At 43.2% G+C, this 23,146-nt stretch overlaps 1 protein-coding gene across 2 annotated transcripts in view; it reads left to right on the top strand.

Moving 5' to 3' along the window:
* Pbx3 (PBX homeobox 3) overlaps positions 1-22,940 on the top strand; it is a 191,551-nt gene extending 168,611 nt beyond the window's left edge. Inside the window, exons 6-9 of one of the 2 annotated variants that reach the window (XM_075985938.1) lie at positions 15,677-15,842; positions 17,643-17,755; positions 18,553-18,642; positions 21,460-22,940. In XM_075985938.1, coding sequence (XP_075842053.1) covers positions 15,677-15,842; positions 17,643-17,755; positions 18,553-18,642; positions 21,460-21,552 — 462 coding nt within the window. In that variant the 3' untranslated portion in view covers positions 21,553-22,940. The remainder of the gene's footprint in view (positions 1-15,676; positions 15,843-17,642; positions 17,756-18,552; positions 18,643-21,459) is intronic. The other variant, XM_075985939.1, reaches the window with a different exon arrangement.
* Positions 22,941-23,146: the final 206 nt, after the last annotated feature.

Below are 23,146 nucleotides of genomic sequence, written 5' to 3'. Positions count from 1 at the left end.
AATTAAAATTTGTAAGTAAGATTTCCTTATTAAAAAAATCTATTAAAACAAGAAGACGACCATTAAAGTAATTATTAGAGCAGGAAAAAAAAGATGACTATCAAATTACCATATCTGCTTCAGCTGTCCATAAAGGCCTTTTCAGTTGCTTTGGCAGCAGACACCAACAGAAATGGGTTTCGGCTGTAAGTGTGCTGTAGATAGACCAGAAGCAGCTTGGAGGAAAATGGCTGCTATTGTGTTACAGAGGTTCTTTTCCAGTGTTTTAAAAGATGACAGACTCTCATGTTCTAAAAGCTCCTATTTTGTACCCTAGTGGAGATGCGACTGTCATTAAACAATGTGTGAAGAATAGAAGAGCCAGATGTAAAACTATAAGAGTGCTTTGAATGGGCTGTAACACCTAGTGCAGGCCAGGGACACCTGAGTTATCTGAAGATGGGGCTGTCTACCCTGGGTGGTAGGGTTTGCTCCAGGAATGTCAAGTATGCCTGTTTCAGACTGGGCTTTTCTAAGGGAACCTCTATCACCCCTTGTGATACCCAGACCTAAGAGCAGAGGGACTGTTCTGTTGCCATGGTAGACTTAAGTGGTTTTGAATTCTTCTTCCCTAAAGGAATCTTCATCTGAATGTGTACCTGCCAGCTTTGCCTCCTTCACTTTACCCAGTCCTGTTCTTCCGTGTAAACGTGTGTTCCCTCCAGTCCCTCCACATGCCGTCTCTCATCACTGCATCTCACCTTTCTAGAGCCTCTCTTCTGCGAGGCTTGTCAGGGCAGTAGGCTAATCTGCAAGTCAGGGTCCCAGCAGAAAACAGATGGCGTGCTCAAAATAGAATAATGTCAGACAATTTTAATAAAGTGTCTATTTATAAAACTGTGGGCAGAGTGTAGGGAAACAATGGATGATGCTGGCAGTTGGTTCCGTTGCTGCCTCTTAGCCCCAGGAGATACAGGAAGGGTTGCCAGGACCTAGGAAGGAGGTTAGGTGGAGAAAGAAGTAACAAGCTCTGAGAAGAGGCAGCTTTACAGCGAAGATGCCAGGGGAGTAGGTACTGTGGCCTTCTTTTCTCTCATCTCCTACCAGCCTGCAGCAACTGGCAAGCCTGAGGCAGAGGACAGCCCCAGGGCCCACAGCAGGGTGGAGAGCAAGAGATAGGAGGGATCAGAAAATAGATGGGGTAGCCTAAGGGCAAAGACCCAGATCAGTACAGGATGCATGCCCAAGCCCTCTGGCACCCCTCTCTGCGAGTCTGTGATGCTCCTTTCCAGAAGCCTTTTCCAAAGGTGCTCTTTACTGCCTTTTCCTTTCCTATTGGCTACTTCTCTGTCCCTGCTCACTTATCAGCTGTGCCCAGACACACTGAGGAGAGACTTACTTCCTTCTGACAGTACCAGGAAAGGCCCTGTAGGAAAGATGACATGGAGAAGATGTCCTCAGATCACAAAGGAAAGACATTCTTAGCAAAGAAAACTATCATCACCAGGCTGGTCTGTCAGGTGGCCATAGCGAGTTTTGTCCTGTGGAGGTGATGTTCTAGGAATCAAGATTACTGTCTCCAAACAATCCCTGTGGCTTTGTACCTCCACCTGCTTTCTTCATGTATATGACTGGACTAGAAATAGAATTATGGGGGCTTCAAGAGAGAAAATACTTGGAAGTCACCTATAGGTGGATGTAAGAGTCAGAATGTATAAATGTCAAGTATGTATGTGTTTCTCTTATGGTCTCTACCCACAAGAACCATGGAAAAACGGTGTACCGATTTCTGTTCCTTCAGAGCTAGCTTCCCTTGATGACAATTTATGCCCTCCCTTGCCTAGTCTCATTGCTCCTTTTCCTCCACAACTCTTACCATAATTAATTCTGAGCATTGAGTGGTGTTCGTTTAGAGGTGGTAAATTCCATGTTGTTTAGAACTGCTTGTCTTATTCAGTGCAATATTCTCAGTGTCTAGCAGTGTCCAACCCAGACATGAAATGCTTACTTGGTAAGTGGCTTAAGATGGTAGATGTGGTACTGGAATGTCAGAATTGACCTTGACTGGGGAGAGCCTGCACTTGTGAGATTGAGTGGTTTAGATGTCTTACTTGTATCTATTAATTAACTTACTCAATAGCATTCAACTAGCAACTTCAGAGTCATTGGGCAATGTTATATAATGAATGCCACAGAGATCCTGCCCTCTAGGGCTCACATTCTAATTAGTAGAGTCATGTGTATCTATATATATGCACACATGCATGAGTACATATCCAGATTTATATGTAAGTGTATTTGGTATAACCCATATTAATATAGTTCATATAATTACTGTGTGAGCAATTGTATGAGATATCATATAACATAATATCAAATGAAAAGGTGTGATTATTAGGCTATATGTGTGTACTGTTAGCTGCTATCCCATAGAACAAGAAGTATGCTGAAGAGATGCATGATGAGATTTTTGAAAATAATTCTAGCTCCAGCATTGCATATCAATTTAAATGTACTAAATGAATGCTTTGTAAATTTTATGGCAGATTCCAAGCCCCGATTCAGGAGGAACTGTAGTCTCCACACAGAATAAATAAATAGTAATCCACACTAAGCAGTCAAAACAAAGGCATCCAGAGGGAAAATAAGATTGTGCTAAAAAAGCAACACTTACACCATCCACTAACTGAACTGAGTAATAAAGCTGTGACAGGGAGGGCCGGCATCATCATAGATGATTTAAAGCAAATGTCAGCTGGGAATTCCATACCTGCCAAACATGCTTTTTGATAGAAGTCAAATAAGATTTTTTTTTATCAAAAATTGAAAGAATTTGTCTCTCTTTTTCTTTAAAAAATATATAAAAGCAATTCTTCATAGAGAAGTAAAAAGATTTCCAACAGGATGGCAGATGTAGGAAATGGTAAGCAGAGGGTCGCTGTGTGGGTCTGAATGAAAATCTATTGCATAAGGATCCTAATGTCCTACTTTGTTTATAGCATGCACAGAATGAAGACATGATTATAATGCCCTGTAAGTGATGAAGGGGGCTATTTTAAGGTTCTTGCATTTTTCTGGAAAATACCAACTAATAAAGTGCCAATTAATGTTAAACTATTTCTATCTAGCCTCTTCTAGGCTAGCTTTTGCACCTGGACTAGCCCATTTCTAATAATCTGCTGTAGCCCACGAGCTGGCTTACCAGGAATGATCTTAACCTGCGTCTGTCTGGAGTTGAAGAATGGATAGATAGTTATAGTTTTCCATTGTTATGATAAAAGATAAAATAGATATAAATATTGTAACTGTAATTCTTGCTTGATAACTGTTTTGTTATATGTAATCTTACTATGTTAAAGTTAAAGCCTTCCTTTTTTTGTTTAAACAAAAAAAGGGGAAGTGAAGGGGGAGTGTCATATATCAATCTGTTGATTTCATTGGTTAAGCAATAAAGAAACTGCTAGGCCCATTTGATAGGCCCACCCTTAGGTGGGTGGAGTAAACAGAATGGAAGGCTGGGAGAAAGAAGCTGAGTCAGGGAGTCGCCATGATTCTCCCACTCCAGAAATGGGCCAAGCGGTGTTTAAAAGAATACAGTTTCTGTGTAATTATTTCGGGTAAAGCTAGCCGTGGGGGCGGCCAGGTGCCGGGGACGCAGCCCGCCGCTCCAACTACAACACCAGGCTGACCTGGAGCTTGCTGTGCAAGTCTTCATCTTCTTACTTCCACCTGAGTATGCTGTAACAACAGTGACGTTCTACCGTGGGTGGCTTCTTAGTACATTTTGAACAAGTTAAAGCAGAATATGCTTTCCGAGTACAGCAGAATTAAAGTAGACATCAGTAATAAAAGGACACTAGAAAATTCTGTTTGAATGGAACCAGTAGCTTTAATAACCTCTGGGTTAATGCAGAATCTACAGTGTAAATTTGAAAACATTTTAATTAACTGATAACAGAAATGCAACATATTAAAATTTCACTGACTTTTCCTAAGGCCTTACTTAGAAATGAACGTATAAATTCAAATACACATGTATAATGTATATAGAATATGTATGCATAGATGTATGGTGTGTGCACATATATATATATACATATACATATTATACACATACACACAGATGGCTGGAGGTAAATGATAGGGAACCATCTCAGAATGTTAAGGGATACTAATAGGAGACTAGAAGAACAGAAAGAAGGAAATAGGAAAAGTAAAAGCAGAGATGACCATAAGTGAAGAAAAATAGACTACATCCCACCAAAACCAAGCACTGCTTCTTTGAAAAGTCTGTCTTATGGGACTGGAGAGATGGCTCATGGTTAAGAGTATACACTTCTTGTAGTGAACCAAGTTCAGTGTCTAGAATCCACATGTGGCAGCTCGCAACAGCTTGTAACTCAGCTCTGGGGCATCCAATGCCTTTGACCTCCAGGTTATCTGCATTCACACGCACAAACTCACAAAGGGACACACGTAGGTAAACACTTGAGTCTTCAGTCTTTTAGTGTTCAGCATGAGCCATGTGTGTTTGAAGATTTCATTCTTGGAAATAGAATGAAAAGACAACTTTCTAAGTAGAAATGGGAGCCTAACCGAGAAGTGAGTAACTAGACCTGTTCTGAACTCAGACCCGCATGGTTTGCTTGTCTGCTCCACCATTTGCTAGTTGCATGCCTGGAATATTTAGTGAGACTCTTTATGTCTTTGTTTTCTTGTTTATAAAATAGGGAAAATAGTAAAACCTACCTCATTGGGTTGTTAGGAGGATTGATAGTCACAGAGTGCTTAGCATGGCACTGCACTCTTAGGAAGCCTTGGTAAATGTTACCACGTGGTACTACAAGAGGATGGGTGGTGACCAACAGAATGAGAATGAAGTTAAGATGGCATGCGAGAGGTCAAGGCCACAATAAGAGGGCTGCTTTGGGGAACACGGTGTATCTCCAACACTCATGAGATGTGTGGGGTGAATTGTCTGGCTGGAGACCAGTCCAAAAGTAGAATCACTGGCAACGCCTGTCAGTGGCCTGAGCACTGGGAGATCTTAGAACCCATGGGTGGAATGTGGAAAAAAAACTGATGGTTTTATTAACTGGTACCATTTAAGGTGACAATGGAAGACCAAAGGAGGGACATCCTAGAGTGGTAATTTTCCTTTTCTCGTGTCTTACTCAACTTGCTAAACTATTGTCCTTCAGGTGCACCAGCTCCTAGGCAAGTTACTAGCCCATAGCAGACAGTGGGAGTGCCCTCTCATGTCACATATTCAGAGTGCCAGGACCTGGAGCAGGCTGTTCAATCGAGTCATGCTTTATGTGTAAAAGGAGTGCTGATGTCTCTTGGCGAGATTCAGTGTCTATTGAGATCATCTGTGTAGACTGCACTGTAGTGTGTCATGAGTACCCTGCCAGTACTATTTAGTGTCCACTTAGACAGCATTTGGGGGTGAAAGCTGATCATTTGGGACAGGAGCTAGTGGTTCTGACCTCGAACAAATCAGGGTTCTAACCACAACACCTAGCCCCCAAGTTCTCGCAGACTCCAAAAGCCTGAGATCCAGGGAGAGGAAGGAATGAGTCTGTTCTTAGGCTCTCACGACATAGCCCTGCTGTATTCTTTACTTCTGTGATGCGGTCTTGGTGAGATGTGTTCATGTACGTTCAAGGGCAGGATTCCTTTTAAGACTAGATCTCTCCTTTTTAAATGAAGTCAGTCAGGGGCCAGTGTTCTTAGTGTGTGAGAAGCTCTAGGATGACCTCCAGCATTGTAAGAAATAATAATCAAGAGAAGGAAAGAAAGCCAATGACATTTTTCTGGATTTTTCAAAAGAAACTGGCATGTGTGTGGTGGGTAGTAGTGGTTGGCTAGGACTTTTATATAGGGCTGAATAAAATTTTATGTTTTTATTTACTGGCATTAGATTTATATGAAACGTCTCAGGGTAAAAATCTGCCCTGTTATTATTTAGAGTACCCTTGAGGTTGGATTCTGGGATGCTGTGTTACCCAGTGACAGTTCCACTACTGAGAGCAGCTCTGTAGTTGTGATGCCCCCGTTGTGAGATGTTGTGGCTTCTCTAGAGCCTAGGAAGGAAGCATGGAGTGTTTACCTAACCTAGATTTATTTTTAGAAGTGGGAGAAATGATTTTTTCTGAGGGAGGAAAGAGAAGTAATCTTAAAGGGCGCACCATCTGTGGAAGCAGCTCTCAGCACGGGTTTTAGGAAGATGAGCGGTGCTGTCCTCCGCACAGTGGCTGCAAGGCTGACAGTTTATAGACTCGCAGATGAGCCTCTTTGTAAATGTCACGGGTGGTTATCAGTCTATCATGCGGAGAGGAGAAAGGGCGAAGCCGAACTGTAATGTGTCAGCACATTATGGCGATAAAAATTTTTCACAGCTTCAAAAAACAAACAAACAAACAAACAAAAAATATACTTGACAAGTAGATCTACTTTAAATTATTTCAAATAGTGTGGAAGCAGAATCTTAAGTTTTTTGGTTCTACCGTTAGAGGTGGACTGTGTCTCAAAAGTTGGTTTTCAAGCCAGTTATTATAAATTTGGAGTTTATTTTCAAAAATGGAAATTTAAAAAGTTTGGATTATTAATTTGATCCATATTTTAACTCCATAGGGTTTTGCAATAGAAAGATTAATTTTCACAGCAGCATCATGAGTGGGCATCACGGCCCTCTTGTAGCCCAGGACAGGTGAGCCTTAACTCTCATGACTAGCCCAGAGTCAGTCAGGCAGGAGTTCGCAGCGCTGGGATGGCTCTGGTTAGCTCTCAGGCCCATTTATCTGTCCTTTGGAGCCCCTGGGGACACATACCATGCGACTGTCTAGGCTTTCTGCCCTTCAGAAGCTACCGGACGCCTGCCTTGCAGGGCAGAGGGGTGAATGAGTTGAGGCTTAGTGTTTACCAACACATTTACTTTAAAACAACTTAGATTTGCTTTTTATTCTTCATTTAAAACTGAGCTACAGCATGGGAATGAGAACTTATTGATTAGGGAAGAACTATTTGATTGAGGCAAAACATTAACCATGCAGACACACTGCCATGTCCCATTTTACACAGATCGCCATTTCAGTTTTCCATAATGTCTGTTTAATTAGGCACACTACATAAAGCATGCGTCACAAGTAAACATGAGGAGACACATTGGCAAGTTTGTCAAGAGCTGTGCTTCATAAATTTTCAGTTTGTTAATTTTGATAGTGATGCTTCTGTGTTAGCGGACTCCTCTCCCTGATGCCGTCTGTGCAGAAGCGCTGTGAAGGAAGAGCTTGTACCTTGCACTTGTGCGGGGAAAGTCTTTAAGTGATGGTTTCTTCTTTATTTAATGTTGGTATTGACATGATAAATGAATGTGGTAGAAATGGGAATTGAAGGTAGAATTAAAACCAGCTGATCAGTTAGTGGCCTGTTGGTGACTATACAGACATTGTAAATGGGTTGGCTTTTTGTTTTAACATAGAACTTTTCTTAAACACAAAGCTGTTGGGAAATTTTAATGGCTTGAGATTTACAAAAAGATTTTAATTTTGTATTCAGAATTCTCAAGCCTGATATTTAAAACCTCTCTCAAACAAGGAACAAGAGTTGATTTTTCCTGTAGGCTTGGGGCCAACATAAAACTCCTAAGCGTTAGACTTTCCAATGGTATATACTTACTGTACCGTGTTGTCTAGACTGGTCACAACCACCCAGGCTCAAACCATCCTCCTACCTCAGCGTCCATGTACTGAGACTATAACCATGTGCTGCCATGTTTAGCCTCAGTAATTGCCTTGGAAAGCAAATCTGCATAATGGCATTTCTGTTGACAGTGACGTGCAGCCAGGACAGTGATTGCCCATTGACATGGCTGTCTTGGTGTGTATGAGAACACCACTCACTACCATGTTTGTACAGATAGATGTACTTTATAGAAATCTTATCTGCCAACAAAGTCTGCCCTTAATCATGCCCTCCTTTTGGTGGTTGGGATGATACTTTCTTCCTGTGTGTGAATGCAAGTCTATGTATGTATGCATCTATGTCTTTCACACACAACGACTGCATATTGTATGAAAGGAAAACTTAGTTTTCCCCCTCTTCGCAGTATATTATGAATAATGTCATGTCAATAACTATTTCTCTTCAACATGATCTGTAATCAATGATTGTTTTCCATCATTCAGGTTCCTGTAAATTTTGTCTTTTTTGTTGTTGCTGTTATTGTAAGTAGGAGTGTGGTAAATATCTTTGTACAAGTATCTGTAAATTCCTCAAGATAAGTTCTTATAATAATGTTGGTCAAAGAATATATATTTTGTTGGTATCATCTCCAGAAAAATTATGCTAAATAATAAGTCACACACACAATTTTTTTCTTTACTCAGAACATCTTTGATTTCCTGGAGCTGACGAATTTGTTCTTGGTCTAGTGCAAATGTTCTTTGTGTCCTATGGGAATGGTTCCCCGAGTGAGCCCCATGCTTACAGTGAAGGAGGCCTTCTCCAAGTACACCCTGCCCTAGGGTTTCCCTTCTATGGTCACAAGAAGGATCAACGCCTAGCTAGAGTTAGCTCAACCACTTCAGACAACATTCTCCAAGGAGACCCTGGTAATCCAAGCAAGAGCTGAGGATGTGCCCTAACGCATCTATACAGAAGCTTAAACCTCACTGATGGGCCTTTATATGAGTGCGTGTTCTCCTTCCTCAAACCCAGCTCCTTACAGTTGCTGCAGGAAGCTTTATGTCACTTGTCTTTTCCTTCCTCCCACCTCCCATCCCCCATTCCAGAAGAAATAATTGGCCCAGTACCTCAGAGTCTTTTGAGGCCCTCTTTGGTCCTCAGAACGGGGTAATATGAAGCATATTGGTAAAAACCTATGCTTCATTCAGAATTTTATAACCCCTGCCTCTCTGATCAAGAAATGCATGTATAATAAACTTACATTTATTGTTCAAAATAAGTACTTTTATTTACCAAAGTAAGTATATTTGTATTGCTTTGACCAATTTTAGATTAAGTGCAGTGACAGCTTAATCCAGAAGGAAATACCAAACATATATAACCTTATAATTATAGGAAATAAAAACAATTTAAATGTTTAAATTTCCATATATTTCTTATGCTATGCATAAAAGTATATTGCATTAGGATAATGTAGGAGAGAAATAAAATGGAAATATATTTTAAGAACAAAAATGTAAAATTCTGAATCTCAAAAAGCAAGTGTGTTTGTTTGAACATGGATAGTGGTATTGAATTGCTGTGCTATTGTATTTGACCACATTTTAAGGAGTAGTGTTGCAGTTTTATTTTGAAATGTCAACATTTGTGACATACTGAATAACACTGTTTATAACTCTAAGACTTATAATGAAAAATTGTGCATGCCAACTTTAAAAATGTACAAGGAATAAAAAAATATGTGAGCAAGTACATGATTTTTCAAAATTACTTTAGGGAGGATTCCAGCAAATGCTCACAGACCCTCTGCACTAGACAGGCCAGCTCCAGCAACCCTCGCCATCAGCCATCATATTGTGGACCCTGGGGCTGCAGTGGCGTAAGACCTTCTAGGCACACTGGCGGGCTCTACTTGTCCCTTCCTAAGCTACAGCTGCCCCACCTGCAGAGATCTTGGCTGTCACACATCCCAGTGTCTCTCTCTCCCTTACCCGAAATGTTGCTTACTCCTTGATTGTCCTCTCAGATCTCACCTCTTCCAGAAACACTGCTAAATGCTTCCAGCCTCTTCCCTTAGAATGGTTTTTCCTGACTCTTTCACTACCAAAAGAGAGATGGAGACTACACAGCGTTAAAATATAATGACATCTTGAAATTTGCAGGCAAATGGACAGATTTAGGGGAAAAAAACATTAAGTGAGGTGACCCAGAGCCAGAAAGACAAATATAATATGTATTCACTCATAAGTGGCTTGTAGACATAAAGCAAAGAAAAACTAGAAATGATGGAGGAAGGTCATTGGCTAATAAAGGAACTGCCTCGGCCCATGTTATTGGTTAGGACATAGGTAGGTGGAGTAAACAGAACAGAATGCCGGGAGGAAGAGGAAGTGAGGTCAGACTCCACAGCTCTCCTCTCAGGAGCAGACACCTCGGCAGAGATGCCATGCCCCGCTCCCAGGCAGACACACGCGATGAAGCTCCGACCCAGGATGGACTTAGGCTAGAATCTTCCTGGTAAGACCGGTGCTATATAGATGATAAGAAATGGGCTAGTCCAGGTGCAAGAGTTAGCCTAGAAGAGGCTGGGTAGAAATGAGCCAAGCGGTGTTTAAATGAATACAGTGTCTGTGTAATTATTTCGGGTAAAGCTAGCCGGGCAGGCAGCTGGGGTGTTGGGGACGCAGCCCCGCTGCCGCACCCTTATTACTACAACTAGCCAACAGGCCACAACCCCAGAGAAACTAGACAACAAAGAGGACCCTAAGAGAGACATACATGGATCTACATAGAAAGGAGAAAAAGACAAACTCTCCTGGGTAAACTGGGAGTATGGGTATCATGGGTAGGGTAGAAAGGGAGAGGGGAGGGAAAAGGGGGGAAATGTATAGCTCAATAAAAACAATTTTAAAAAAGAAATACTAGAGATCGTTAGAAAAGAGCGATGGGGAAGGATTAGAGAAGTGACTAGTCCCTAGGGTCTGGGGAGAGGAGGCACTGTACTGTTTGTGTTGGTGTGAACTTCTGCAGGGTTTGCTGCTGGAATTCAGACTTAATCAAAGCACTAAGGAGTGGGGTGAAGTCAAGGCCAGTTCACTTGTTCCCTACTGAGGAAGTGTCCTCTAATTTCTCAGACCTGCTAGGACATCTCTGTGTCTCCCTGTGACCTCATCACTGTCCTTCAAGTTTTGCTAATTGTTTTGGGGGCTGGCCTTGCTTTCACGATCATATTGTAAAGTTGAACTGGAGCCACGTGGTTACTTTTCAAGCTCTCCACAGTACTAAGGCCAATACTGACTATGACGTCCTCAGTAAACATTATTAGAAAATGCTGATGGGGGAGTACTGGGTTGAGTTCTGGTTCCATCTCAGAATTTTGCTGTGTAATTTGGGACAACTTGTAAATGGTCTGGTTTTCTTATTCCTTCACTGAAAATACGGTTGATATAATAGCTACAGTGGTCAGATAATCCATGTGCCTAGACCACCCACACACATAACTTTTTCTGCAAGGAGGGTGTATTATTATCATGCTCATTTTAAGGGGACTCAACTTGTTGAAAGTCATTCAGCTTGTAGATGGCATAATGTAGATTTAAAAGCGGAGTGTGAGTCCTAACCATTTAGCCTTTATATGGCCACACCTACAGTTGAATTGACTGTTTGAGTTGAAAGTTCAAAATGAGAGGATAAGGGGAAGCCTTATAAAGAAGGCAAAAAGCTTTCCAACTAGTAAGTCTCCATGGGGATTTTCTTGTTTTGTTTCAATGCCAGATATTGAACCCAGGTCCTTTTACGCATGGCACCACTGAGCTACAGTTCCAACCCAAAAACAGCTTGGATTTTTAAAGTGTTGGTCTGCAGAATGTAGGTGGGGGACATGCATGGCCACAGCATGTAGAAGAGACTGGAAGCTTTTTCTGTCACTTCTGGCCTGGGAGAAAGGTTCCAGAGACATTCAGCAACCTGCACTATGTACCCTTCCCTCTCCTCTGACTTCCAGAGACTCCACCTGGGGTTGGGCACACTGAGCATCAACAAGAGAGTGCTAGTGTTATTTTTCTCATTTTTAATTAATCTTAAAAATTTTGCCTGGCCCTTTGGCTCCTTCACAGGCAGGGCTGTGGATCTTTGATGTGAGACTCAGAAGGGAAGCACAGGACAGCATATTCCATTCCCTTTTACCAATTTCCTGCCTGTTTCCACTGTGGGACCAATATACAGACCATCACAGTTCAACTGTAGAGCAGACCGTCCTTAGTGGCCCGTTCTGCAGCCTGCCCTGTCATGAGCACTGTTGCAAGAGGGGTCATGTACCCTGTAGCTTTTTTGCTTCCCACTGAGTAACCATAGGTCTTCTGCAAGTAATTGTATCTGTTTAAAAGATGAAAACCGTTCCTGAATTTAGGTGTCAGTTTCTTTATTAATTACACTGCTCTCCGTTGCGCTGTGTGAACTTACTAGCTGATTACCACAGTTTCCAAATCTGTGATATCAGAATGTGTGTGATGTGCATATTTTAATTTGAGAAATAGTTTAACATTTCTAGATATTCATTTAGATGTGGTTATGCAGGTTAAACATAACGTATGATCACTGCTTCTTTCATTGCTTCCAATTAAACCTTGCTTGTTAGTTTAACCTCTAGGTAATCCCATCAAACAATAGATGTCAAGGAAACACTGCCCACAGTAGCTGCAGATGAGTGGCCATTAATTTTAATTGCCTTGATATTAAAGATTAAGAAGTATTGGGACTGGCAGAATGGAAACGATCTGATGTCAAGCAAACCCACTTGCTAAAGCTTCCCCAGGCTGCTGGTGATATTAAAATTTTACTGTGAGAATTAAATAAACCTTTATTAGTGATGACTGTTGTTTGATTGGTCCAGGGGTGTGCATAAACAGAGGATTCTTACATATCCAGAGATGAGGCCTTCCATGGTAGAGATTCCTCAATTACGAAACTGTTAATAAAGCTGTAATCTGATTTTCTAGGCTAGGTTTCATTAATGTATTATAGCTTCTCTGATTGTCAAGGTAATATTAACTACAAAGTACTGAACCCAACAGAGAATTGTTGAGAAGGAGAGAATTCTAGGATGGGCCTTTGTTGCTAAATTCAGAGATGGAAAATTTTCATTAATTATTCTTAAGAAATACCAATTTCCCCCTTAACGGGGACTGTCTCCCTTTGCACTATAAACAATATATTCAATACTTAACTCTTTCTAAGACCTGCCAGGTCAAGTTAGGAAAGCCAGAGGGCTGCTCTGTGTGAAAGCAGCCATGAGCATGCTAGCTGGAGATGAACCTCCTGGGTTGAGGCTGGGAATTATGGGAGGTGAGATGGATTCCAAGAGAATTTGTGTTAACCAGCAGTGTCAGAACTTGAACCTTCGGGTACTGTTTCTATCCTGTTCTTCAGGGGTTGTGGTTGGTTGGTTAGTTGGCTTTTGTATTTATGAGTTTCCTTCCTTTATTCCTCCCTCCCTCCCTTCTTCCTTCCTTTCTTCCTGACAACTTTTCAGGCATTGAAGGCTGGCCTTGAACTTAATATGGAGACAAAGATAACCTTGAACTTCCAGTCTTCTTGCCACTGCCTCCAGAATGCAGGAATTGTAGGTGTACACCACCATGCCTGGTTTGTGTGGTGTTATGGATGAAACCTAGGACTCTGTATGTCCTGTTTCAGGGGGTCTGATACCGGCCCGCTCAAGCTCCTGCACTCTGTGGTACACATAAACACATATAGGTATACATACATACATGCATACACATAAAATAAATTAATCTTTAGAATGACATAGTTCTGCTATAGAAATGACGTAAGGCTCGTCGATGCTGGTTCTTTCTGCATAGAAATCCCTCTTATGCCCCATCTCCTGCTTCAGACCTGAGCCCTGCACCAGCGTTGTCTTTTCTCCCCTCCACTCTGATCTCCAGCTTATCTGGACAGACTCTGTGTTGATTCTTTCTCCAGAGTATCTTCCACCAGGCCATCCCTGTGCACACCTGCTGTAGGCCTGCACTGTAGAAAGAATACGGAGAGGGGTTAGGTCCTATGGTTGGAGCATATGGACCTCATTTCGTGAATTCTAGTTGTCAGCAATGAGACCAGTGAGTGCATGAGAAGGAGAAACAGATTTTTTTTTTCCATCCAGAATGAAGTATTATGCCCACTCAGGACTATCCAAGGATGGAGTCAGGGATTCTGCTGTTGGCATCACATCTGGGATGAGGACTGAGAGGGCGCATGGAGAGGAAAGAGGAGAAGCTCCTGCCCTTCTGCTTAAATAGGGTGTGCCAGAGGTTATGGTGGGTTTTATGGGTATCTACACAGATCTAAAATTCTTCATAGAAGTTAGGAATAGAAAGAGTAACCTCAGAGTCGTCCATATAGAGAAGATCACTGAAGGTTTTGAATGAGGATGAAGAGAAAGAGACGATGCCCAAGAGGTGATCCTTGGAGGAGACACATGGGGGGGGGGGCAGAGAGACGGAGGAGGAAGAAGAGCAGGAGGAGAAGGTGGTGTTGGAAGAGAAAGGGACAAAATATGGAGGAACCATGGAAAAAACGAACCTCTGGCAGAACGTTGCTGAGAGGCTGATCATTGGGCCGAGGACAGTTGAACACTACCTTGTTCTCGACAGAAACAGCCAGATGTGTAGATCTCTAGAGTCTCGATTTTGGGTGGGTTTTCCTTTATTCCTGTCTGGGGAGCCTGTACTGTAGCATTGGTCCTCAGAAGTGCGCTTATGTGTGTATGTGTGTGCATGTGTGTACTCGGTGCTCCTAAGGCAGCGTATGGACACCAGGGAGGCCATTGCTGTCTCGGTCTCAGGGATCCCCTGCCAGGACTTTCTAGCCTTCTCCAAAAGGGCGAGTGCCATCAGCTGAAGAATGAGAGCACCATTTCCAAAGCAATTAAAGACTTGGCAGAGGCGGCCAGCGGGCTGCCCACTGTAGAAAATTGGGTTGGAGGGTTCTGAACTGCATCCCATTATTTGTTTCTGCCCAGGGAACTCTTCTGTATAACACCTAGGGTAGAACAAGGGCCCTGATACTACACCAGCAGTTCCTCTGCTGGATGAGTAGGCCATTCCTAGGAATATCTTTAAGTTGTCATGTTAACAACAGAGAGGCAGACTCCATGATACAGTATGGGCATGCCTTCTTATATATGGCTGTGTGACTTTCAGTGTCTCTACATAGCTCGGCTACAGATACCTAGGTACATGGAGTGGCTCTAATCACTGAGCATTGGGCTACAGTTTTGCTGTCTATGAGCTATGATGAAATCAAACATCTTCCAGCATCCTCTTTTAAATTTGTACTAGCTGCCATCATAAGAGGTTTGAAAAAAAAAGAAAAAGAAAAATATGTATTCTACTTTATATAATCAGCCATTCCTCTGCATTTGCATTTGGCTTTATTGAGATGGCTTGAGTTTTCAGCTTGAGGCTTCCCACATAGTCACTGGCAGAGCCTGAGAAGCCATCTTGGCAGACATGCAGTGTCTTCCAAGGCAGGAGACAAAGGGATTTTTCATCCATTATTAATTGATGTCCCTCTTCAGCAGACCAAACATGATTCTACTATATAGCTGCCAAAAATTGTTCCAGGTCCACAAAAGAACAATAAGTCATTCTTCAAGTGTGCTTCATGATACCTAATCTAACAAATGTTTCCAGTAGCTTTTCAGCTTCTTTTAACAGTCTCATTGCTATGTTTGATGACATTGGGTATTTTTATGAGCAGTGGCCCCAGCCATTGTAGTGTTCCCATGGCTAGTTCCAGGAAGCATTGTTCTTCCAGTAGAGTAGAAAGACTATGCCAAAATGGAAAGCGAACCCCTAAAACTGTTAAGCACTACCCATATGGTGTGAAGGCAGGGTGCTGTGTCACCCAGAGGCTCCCCTTGTCATCCCAAGTAAGGACAGGAAGTTTGACTTTTTTTCTTTGTGACTTCTCTACCCTTCCCATTCCATATTCCTGTACTTGGTAGGTGTCCAACTGGTTTGGCAACAAACGAATCAGGTACAAGAAGAACATCGGCAAATTTCAAGAGGAGGCCAATCTCTATGCTGCAAAAACAGCCGTGACAGCTGCACATGCGGTGGCTGCAGCCGTGCAGAACAACCAGACCAACTCACCCACCACACCGAACTCTGGTGAGTGTGACACGTTCACTCAGCCAGACAGTCTTCTGCCACTGTGCCCCATCCCATAGACTGAAGCCGCAGCCTCACTGAGCACACAGTGGAGCTTAAGGGGAGATTGGTGTTCACTTGTGGAGATGTTCCGTGCTGGTGCGCACTGTTGACAGTGAGTCCCGCCTGCTCCTGGTAGATTCTGGAATCTTTATACTTAATCGTGACCTTTAAGTCAGTAGGTATGTAAAGCTCTACCACATATTGTTTTGTGGTGGTCTGTCAGAGTGAATCAGCAGCTGGGAATGTGGGCTGGTTGCTGGATGTTGGGCACTTGGTTGCAGGATCTAGGTGTAGCCTCTGTCTTTGCCATTTGGCTTGCTGGACTTACATATAAAGATATAGTATTGAACCCATGAATGCATTGCCGTGTGTGTGTGTGTGTGTGTGTGTGTGTGTGTGTGTGTGTCTATGTGTGTGTGCATGTATGTGGCGGGGCTGCATGTGTGTGCTTGTGTGCGTGCGTGCATGTGTGTGGGGGGGTACATGTTGAAGCCAGGGCTTTGCATATACAAAGCTCAGTATTTTGCCACTCATCTACATAACTAGCTCTTAATTTTTCTTTTTTTTTATTGAGAAAAGGAAAAAAACAAGTTTCTGCCTCCTCCCAGCCTCCCATTTCCCTCCCCCTCCTCCCACCCTTCTCCTCCTCCCCCCACTCCTCTCCCCCTCCCTCTCCAGTCCAAAGAGCAGTCAGGGTTCCCTGCCCTGTGGTAAGTCCTAGGTCCTCCCCCCTGCGTCCATATCTAGGAAGGTGAACATCCTTAATTTTATTTTATTTTATCTTGTTTTATTTTTTTGAGATAGTTTTACTAAGTTGTCCAGAATGGTCTTGAATTCCACCTGGCCTCAAGTTAATGATTCCTCTCCTTAACTGAAGAGCTGGGATTACATGTGCGGACCACAGCTGACGATAAATGCACTGCTTTTGACAGAGCATTTTGTTGACATTTTATGTAGCATTCATGCTGGAGTTAGAAGAAATGTCTTTATTTTTTAAACTTTATTATTTTTTTAAAATTTCATGTGCATTGGGATTTTGCTTGCATGTATATCTGTGTGAGAATGCCAGATCCCCTAGAACTGGAGTTACAGACAGTTGTGAGCTGCCATATAGGTACTGGAATTGAATCTGGGTCCTCTGGAAGAGCAAGCAGTGCTCTTAACTGCTGAGCCATCTGCCCAGCCCCCAAAGAAATGTCTTTAAATTACAGGGAACTTAACTGACAGGGAAAGAAAGGTGCAGCTAGCCCCAGCGGATGGATTTGAGGGGCGTGGAGGCATTCTAAGGTGATATTAAAATACATATGTAAGGTCCAGAAGGAAGGGTGTTTATTTTCTCACACTTCCGTCATTTCTAATGGGCCACGGACACTAGTGGGTGGGAAGGTGGAGTAATGGCTAAGAAGGAGCGTGAGGAAAGTGTGTCTTCTCCAGGTATTTCTCCACCATGACAGCAGTGTTGAGGAGCTTGTTTGATGACTGAGTCTGGAGAGAAATGGAAATAAGAAGGCTGTGCGTGTTTTTCTGTCTATTTTGATTTTTCTCTGTTTTTTATTTGAGTTTGCCCTCTGTAAGGTTTTTCCTGTGTGTAACGTGAGTGAGTGGCAGGACCTTCTAGATCTCGAGTTAATGCTCTATCCTTCTAGAGCTGAAAATGCCTCTCCCTTCTGTGTCTCTTTTCCTTTCCCTGCCTCTAGGTCTTTGGGGATTGTGTGTGTAGCTCTCTGTTATTCAGCTACTTAACTCTTTCCTTTCCAGGTTCTTCTGGTTCTTTTAGCCTCCCAAATTCTGGGGACATGTTCATGAACATGCAGAGTCTGAATGGGGATTCTTACCAAGGGTCCCAAGTCGGAGCCAATGTGCAGTCACAGGTAGGAGAAATGCCCCAGCTGGGGCCTTTCTGGCAGGGTAGGGTTTGGGCTCAAAACTCCCCCGCTCTGACCCATGAAGTGGTCTGCACATTCATGCAGATCCTGTGTTGGGTGCATCCAAACGGGACACATTTGCCCACCTCTTAATTCAGTGAGAAGTCAAGTGGACAATGTCTTTGATGATTCAAAGCTGATGAACTTTGTGAATGCATTCGGCTCTGGCTTGAGCTCATGGAGATGGGGGGGGGGTCTTTGTTATGACAGAACAGAAGATTGTGTGTGCTTGACAGGGAGGGGGTAGGGAGAGAAAGGGGGAAAGAATGAACAAGAGAACATATTGCTCTTTTATTCCTGCATTTTTGCAAGTCAGGAAACTGAAACCTGAATTCTTAAAGTAGATTCCAGGTTCAACCCCTTTCTTGTCCTCTTAACTGAGAACAAGTGTTCTTAGTCTTAGGCACTGGTGGTAGGGATGTGTGTTGGGGTGGGGAGATTGATTTGGCATTCATTATCTGTGAGTAGATTTTCACCCACAGCCACACACATTTGCTTGCTGTAGATGGAAAGTCTGCATTACTATGAAGATGCTATTGTTTGGCTGGTGTGAAAAACAAAGGTGTGTGAGTTTAAATATGCAAGGAATCTTTGAAATCCCTCCAGTCACATTTGATTGATAAATTTGTCTTTCGTTGGAGATGCTCCACCCTTGTGGCACACATAATTCAAATTGTTCCCTTTTGTAAGTGATGGGGTTTTAATAGATTGAGGTGATGAATTCTGTTCCGTCTCACTTCTAGGTGGATACCCTCCGTCATGTTATCAATCAGACGGGAGGCTACAGTGATGGCCTTGGAGCAAACTCACTGTATAGTCCACACAACTTAAACGTGAGTACCCTGGGGAGCCAGCTGTGGGAATGAACAAGTTAATAGTCACTGGACTTGGCTCCACGTCTTGTTGGCAGTTGGGGGTGGCAGTATCTTTGCTATAACTTCATTTTATGGACCTCAGTGCTTGATGTTTGTTACCTAGCTGTCCTTTGAAGCCCTCTCAGATGCCCCAAAAGGGGCTGGTGTCCTATCATCAGTGGGCATAAGTACCAGCCCATTAAGATGCCATTTTCCAGCAGCTGTGCTGTGTTCGGGAGATGGTGGGAAACAGGTCATTTATCTTAGAATCAAGCAGCAGGAAAATTCCCCAGCACAGAGCAGGTGAAGGTGATAACCTTGGAGACCCAGCATATCAGCAGCCATGCTAAACACAGAACCCCATTCTTCCGGCAGCTGACTGGGCTGTGGGCCTGGGGTGCATCATGTGACCTGAGAGTTTAATGGCCTCTCTGCTTTAACATAGAGCAACCCTTGCTACTGATTCACAAGCTTTCCCTTCCTTCCCATCCTGGCGTGGATGGGAAATGGCAAACACACAGCTCTGTAAAGGAGGTGTCAGGAGCAGGGAGGAGGAGAATGGCCTCCCTTTTAGGTCCTTCGTTTGCTCTAAGAGTAAATATTAATGACTTAAAAAGTGATTGAGGATGTTCAATTGTAAAGAAAAAAAAGGACCATTAAATACTCAAATCTTTTACATTTGAAATGTCAAATCTTTCTTTTTGGGTTTATAAATAACTCATAATGACCTACAACAAGACGTATAAAAAGCCTTTTGGTCGCATTTCTCCTTTTTCATTTAAGTGTTTTGAAATGCTTCAGAGAATGTGCGATATCCTTATCAACATGATAAAATATGAAGTCGAGATTGCCTGCAGCATTTTACAGACTGAATTCCATCTTCACTGATGAGGCCTGATAAGACGCTGTTGTATAATACAGTGCATAATCTCAAACCACCAGAGTAAGGATTAATTTATTTTGAAAAAGAAAAAAAAAGAATGCTTGTTGACAGCCTCTCCTGCAGCTGCCATGCAGTGAGAAATATTGTACATTTGTTGTTTATAAGTTTGGATAAAAGAGGACTGATGTTTACTTCAGATGGGATCTCTTTACACTTGGATCTGTGTAAGACTTCTCCTAAGGAGACTCTCAGATCTGAGAGGAAACAGCATACCCTTTAGATAGGGGACACACATGGGCTTGTCACCACCCAACTTGGCATGATTGAAGCTTTCAAAAACAATGCCATGGCTTATTATTTCATCTTATCTCCCTTTCCTACCCAGAATTTGATATCTCAAGCTGCAATTTTTTTTATTTAGATTACCAGCCCTTTAGGTTTCCTATCCATCCTTCTCCCTATTGCCTGTCTACCCCTCTTTCTAGCCCTCACCCTTGGTTCTAGAGCAGTGGTTCTTAACCTGTGGGCCGCGACCCCATTGGGGGAGTTGAATGACCCTTACATAGGGGTCACATATCAGGTATCCTGCATAGCAGATGCTTACATTATGATTCATAATAGTAGCAAAATTACACTCATGAAGTAGCAATGAAAATGATTTTATGGTTGGCCTCACCACAGCATGAGGAACTATGTTAAAGGGTCACAGCATTAGGAAGGTTGAGAACCACTGTCCTAGAGAGATGGGAGGGCGTTTATAGGCAGAACTATGCAGCGAAACAGAAGACAAGGTGTTTTTTAAGGACAGCATGGGCATGGAATGTGGCTCCATGACAGAGAACTTACCTAGCATGCTCAAGGCCCTGGGATCCAGACCCAGTTCCAGGAAGCAACAGCAATCACACACACAACTGTTGTTGGGGAAGAAGCAGTTGTCATGCCCAAAAGACCTTCATGTCTCTCTCTGGAGAAATTACAGATGGACAGGAGGGAGGTAGAGAACCAAGGAGTCCTGTGGAGTGTGAGGCCAGGCTAGCTGGAGCCTCGGGGACAGTGTCAGGCAGCTCGCCCTTGCCTTCCCTCCAGAAAGGCTTGCCCCATCAGTTCTGCTCAGTGTTCCCCAACTCACAAGCCCAGCACCTCCCTCTTCTTGACTGACATAAAAATGCGTAGCGACAAGCTGTCTGCCACAGCAGAAATCTGATCAGACATTGATTTCAGCAATTGCCTCTATAGGGCGAGACATGAGGCAAATTTGTTTCTGAGTACTGTTAGTGCTGGTGCAGGTCCGCGGCGGGAAGGGCCAGTGGCATGTGGTGGGCAGCAGCACCATCCCGACGAGGGGCTCCACTTGCAGATAATTGGAAAACTGATTTGAATAGCATGTACCCCTCCACAGTTCATACATTTTCATTCTCGAAGCTCCTATTTGGAGGGAAATTCTGGCTTTCATTTTCCAAGGGTTACATTAGCTGACTGTCAGGCATATATGGGAGAAATGTGGGCAGTTTCTCCATGGGGACAGTGATGAAGCTGGCTGTAGTGTCTGTTTCCTGGAGCTCAAGGTTGCGCCAAGGCATCAAGTTGGGTTTCCCCACTGCCTCTCCTGAAAGGTTGCTTTTGAGTGGTGGTTTTTACCAGCAGATCAGAGGCCAAGCTCCATGTCAGCTTGGGACTAGCTGAAGTCATCTTCACCAAGCTGATTTATCACCCAATCTTTACTTGATAGGATGGATTTGTTTTACATACATTTAATCCCACTTTAACACATGCTTCCAACTCCTGCCAAGCAGGTTCAGAAAATACATTTTGCTAATGCATCTTTGCTCTTGTGTTGTTGTCGGGGTGTTCTAAACTGGGAAGTGGAATTAATATGCAGACGTGCACCCACTGAACTGTGCCTCTCCTTTCAGGCTAATGGAGGCTGGCAGGACGCAACAACTCCATCTTCTGTGACTTCTCCTACGGAAGGCCCGGGCAGCGTGCACTCGGATACCTCTAACTAATCCCCGGGGCTTTCCCAGCTGACATGCCTTGATAAGCGCATTCAGAGCAATAGGAGGAGGAAGAAAGCGTTTTGTAACCCACCACCTACAGCTTTACTGTAAACCTTGTCTTCTTAGAGAACTCGGGAAACCTGTTTTTTAAGGGATCATTATCATTTGTATTTAAACTTGAGACACACATTTAAAAGAAAGCACTTTATCCAATTAGGCCAAGATGTAACATTGTTGACAGTTCTGTGACTGTTTCATCATAATTTATTATCGATCTTTTACATAAATGGTTCCACAGTTGCCAGTTACTTGGCCTTAAGGGTAAGAAGTACCGTCTGTGCTAGGCCCCAATTATAGAGTGTGCAAGGTTCGCCTTGCCTGAGCTGAACCCCTCAGATTTCCATGCAGAGTCATTGTCGTCCTCATGCCATGAATGGGCTTGGAGGGGAGGTGCCCTCTGCTGCCTCTCCTAAGGAAGGTGTGTTTCAGAACTTCATGTTTGTGTTGTAATTAGATCTAAGACTGGTGGCCTCCTTTCTCCCTCTGAAGCACCAGAGCCCAGAGTCTGCGCTGATGAGACCACGGATCCAGATTGCCCTGAGGTGAAGATTTCGCTGCTACAGAGGTGAAAACAAGACCTGTCTGGGTTTGACCATGTGCACTGGGTGCTGCACAGACTTGTCAAGGTGTGCTTGTCCTCTGGGCAGCCTGGGAAGGCCCTGCTCTCGGGAGTGCTGTATATAGTGTAGCAAAAGAGTATTTATACATCCCACCAATCAAAACACAGCTTTATTACCTCATGCGAACTCATTCAAACCAATAGAATCCCAACATGTTCTGTAGCTTAGAGCGCTCACTTACTACCTCTGAACAATACTCACGCTGTAGTTCGTCTCTTTCTTATCTTTTTGCATCTTGTAATTAACTTTGTTTCCCTTCACAAAATGTAATGTACATTGTAATCTTTTCAAAGAAAACTCAGGGTTGCTTTTGCAACCTTTAAAAAGCCGAGATCGGCAACGTTGGGTCTGACTCTTAACACAGGATCAGCCAAGCTGTTGTAAATACTGAGAAGCGTTTGAATGTCCTTCATCTTGTTACTAATCCATAAAGAAAAAAAAGAAGAAAAAAAAAGGCGGGTTCTTGTGATGCGTTCAGATTCAGTATTCAGCACTGTACATTTCACCCTGTGTGGCGGGCCCTCTCCTCCTTTTGTATTGTATGCGATTCTGAAACTGACTGAGTCGTGACAATAATTTGTGGCGGTGATTCTGATGTATTAAAAGCGTTCCGTGTTCCTTTCTACTGGCTCACACCCTGGATTGAGAAGTCTTCCTTGTGGTAGTTATATGTAGTTTCAAACATGAATAAACTTTGCTTTCCTGATTAAACCTGAATGCCATGTGTGTCTCTGCTCCTTGAGCCAGCACAGGTGTGGGATGGAGGTTGGGGCGGAGCACATGTCTATAGAGGTGAGGGTGGCAGCGAAGCTAAGCTGCTGGCTGCTGTTCCTGGTGAGGCCTTTGACCACCCACTGGACCGTCTCACATCCCTTCCCATGTTTATGGACTGAGAAACTGAAGCACAGACCTGGGACAACCTG

The sequence above is a fragment of the Microtus pennsylvanicus genome, chromosome 9 (genome assembly GCF_037038515.1).
Source record: "Microtus pennsylvanicus isolate mMicPen1 chromosome 9, mMicPen1.hap1, whole genome shotgun sequence".
Lineage (NCBI taxonomy): Eukaryota > Metazoa > Chordata > Mammalia > Rodentia > Cricetidae > Microtus > Microtus pennsylvanicus.
The sequence above is the reverse complement of the archived record's forward strand: the minus strand, read 5'-3'. Positions and strand labels throughout refer to the sequence as shown.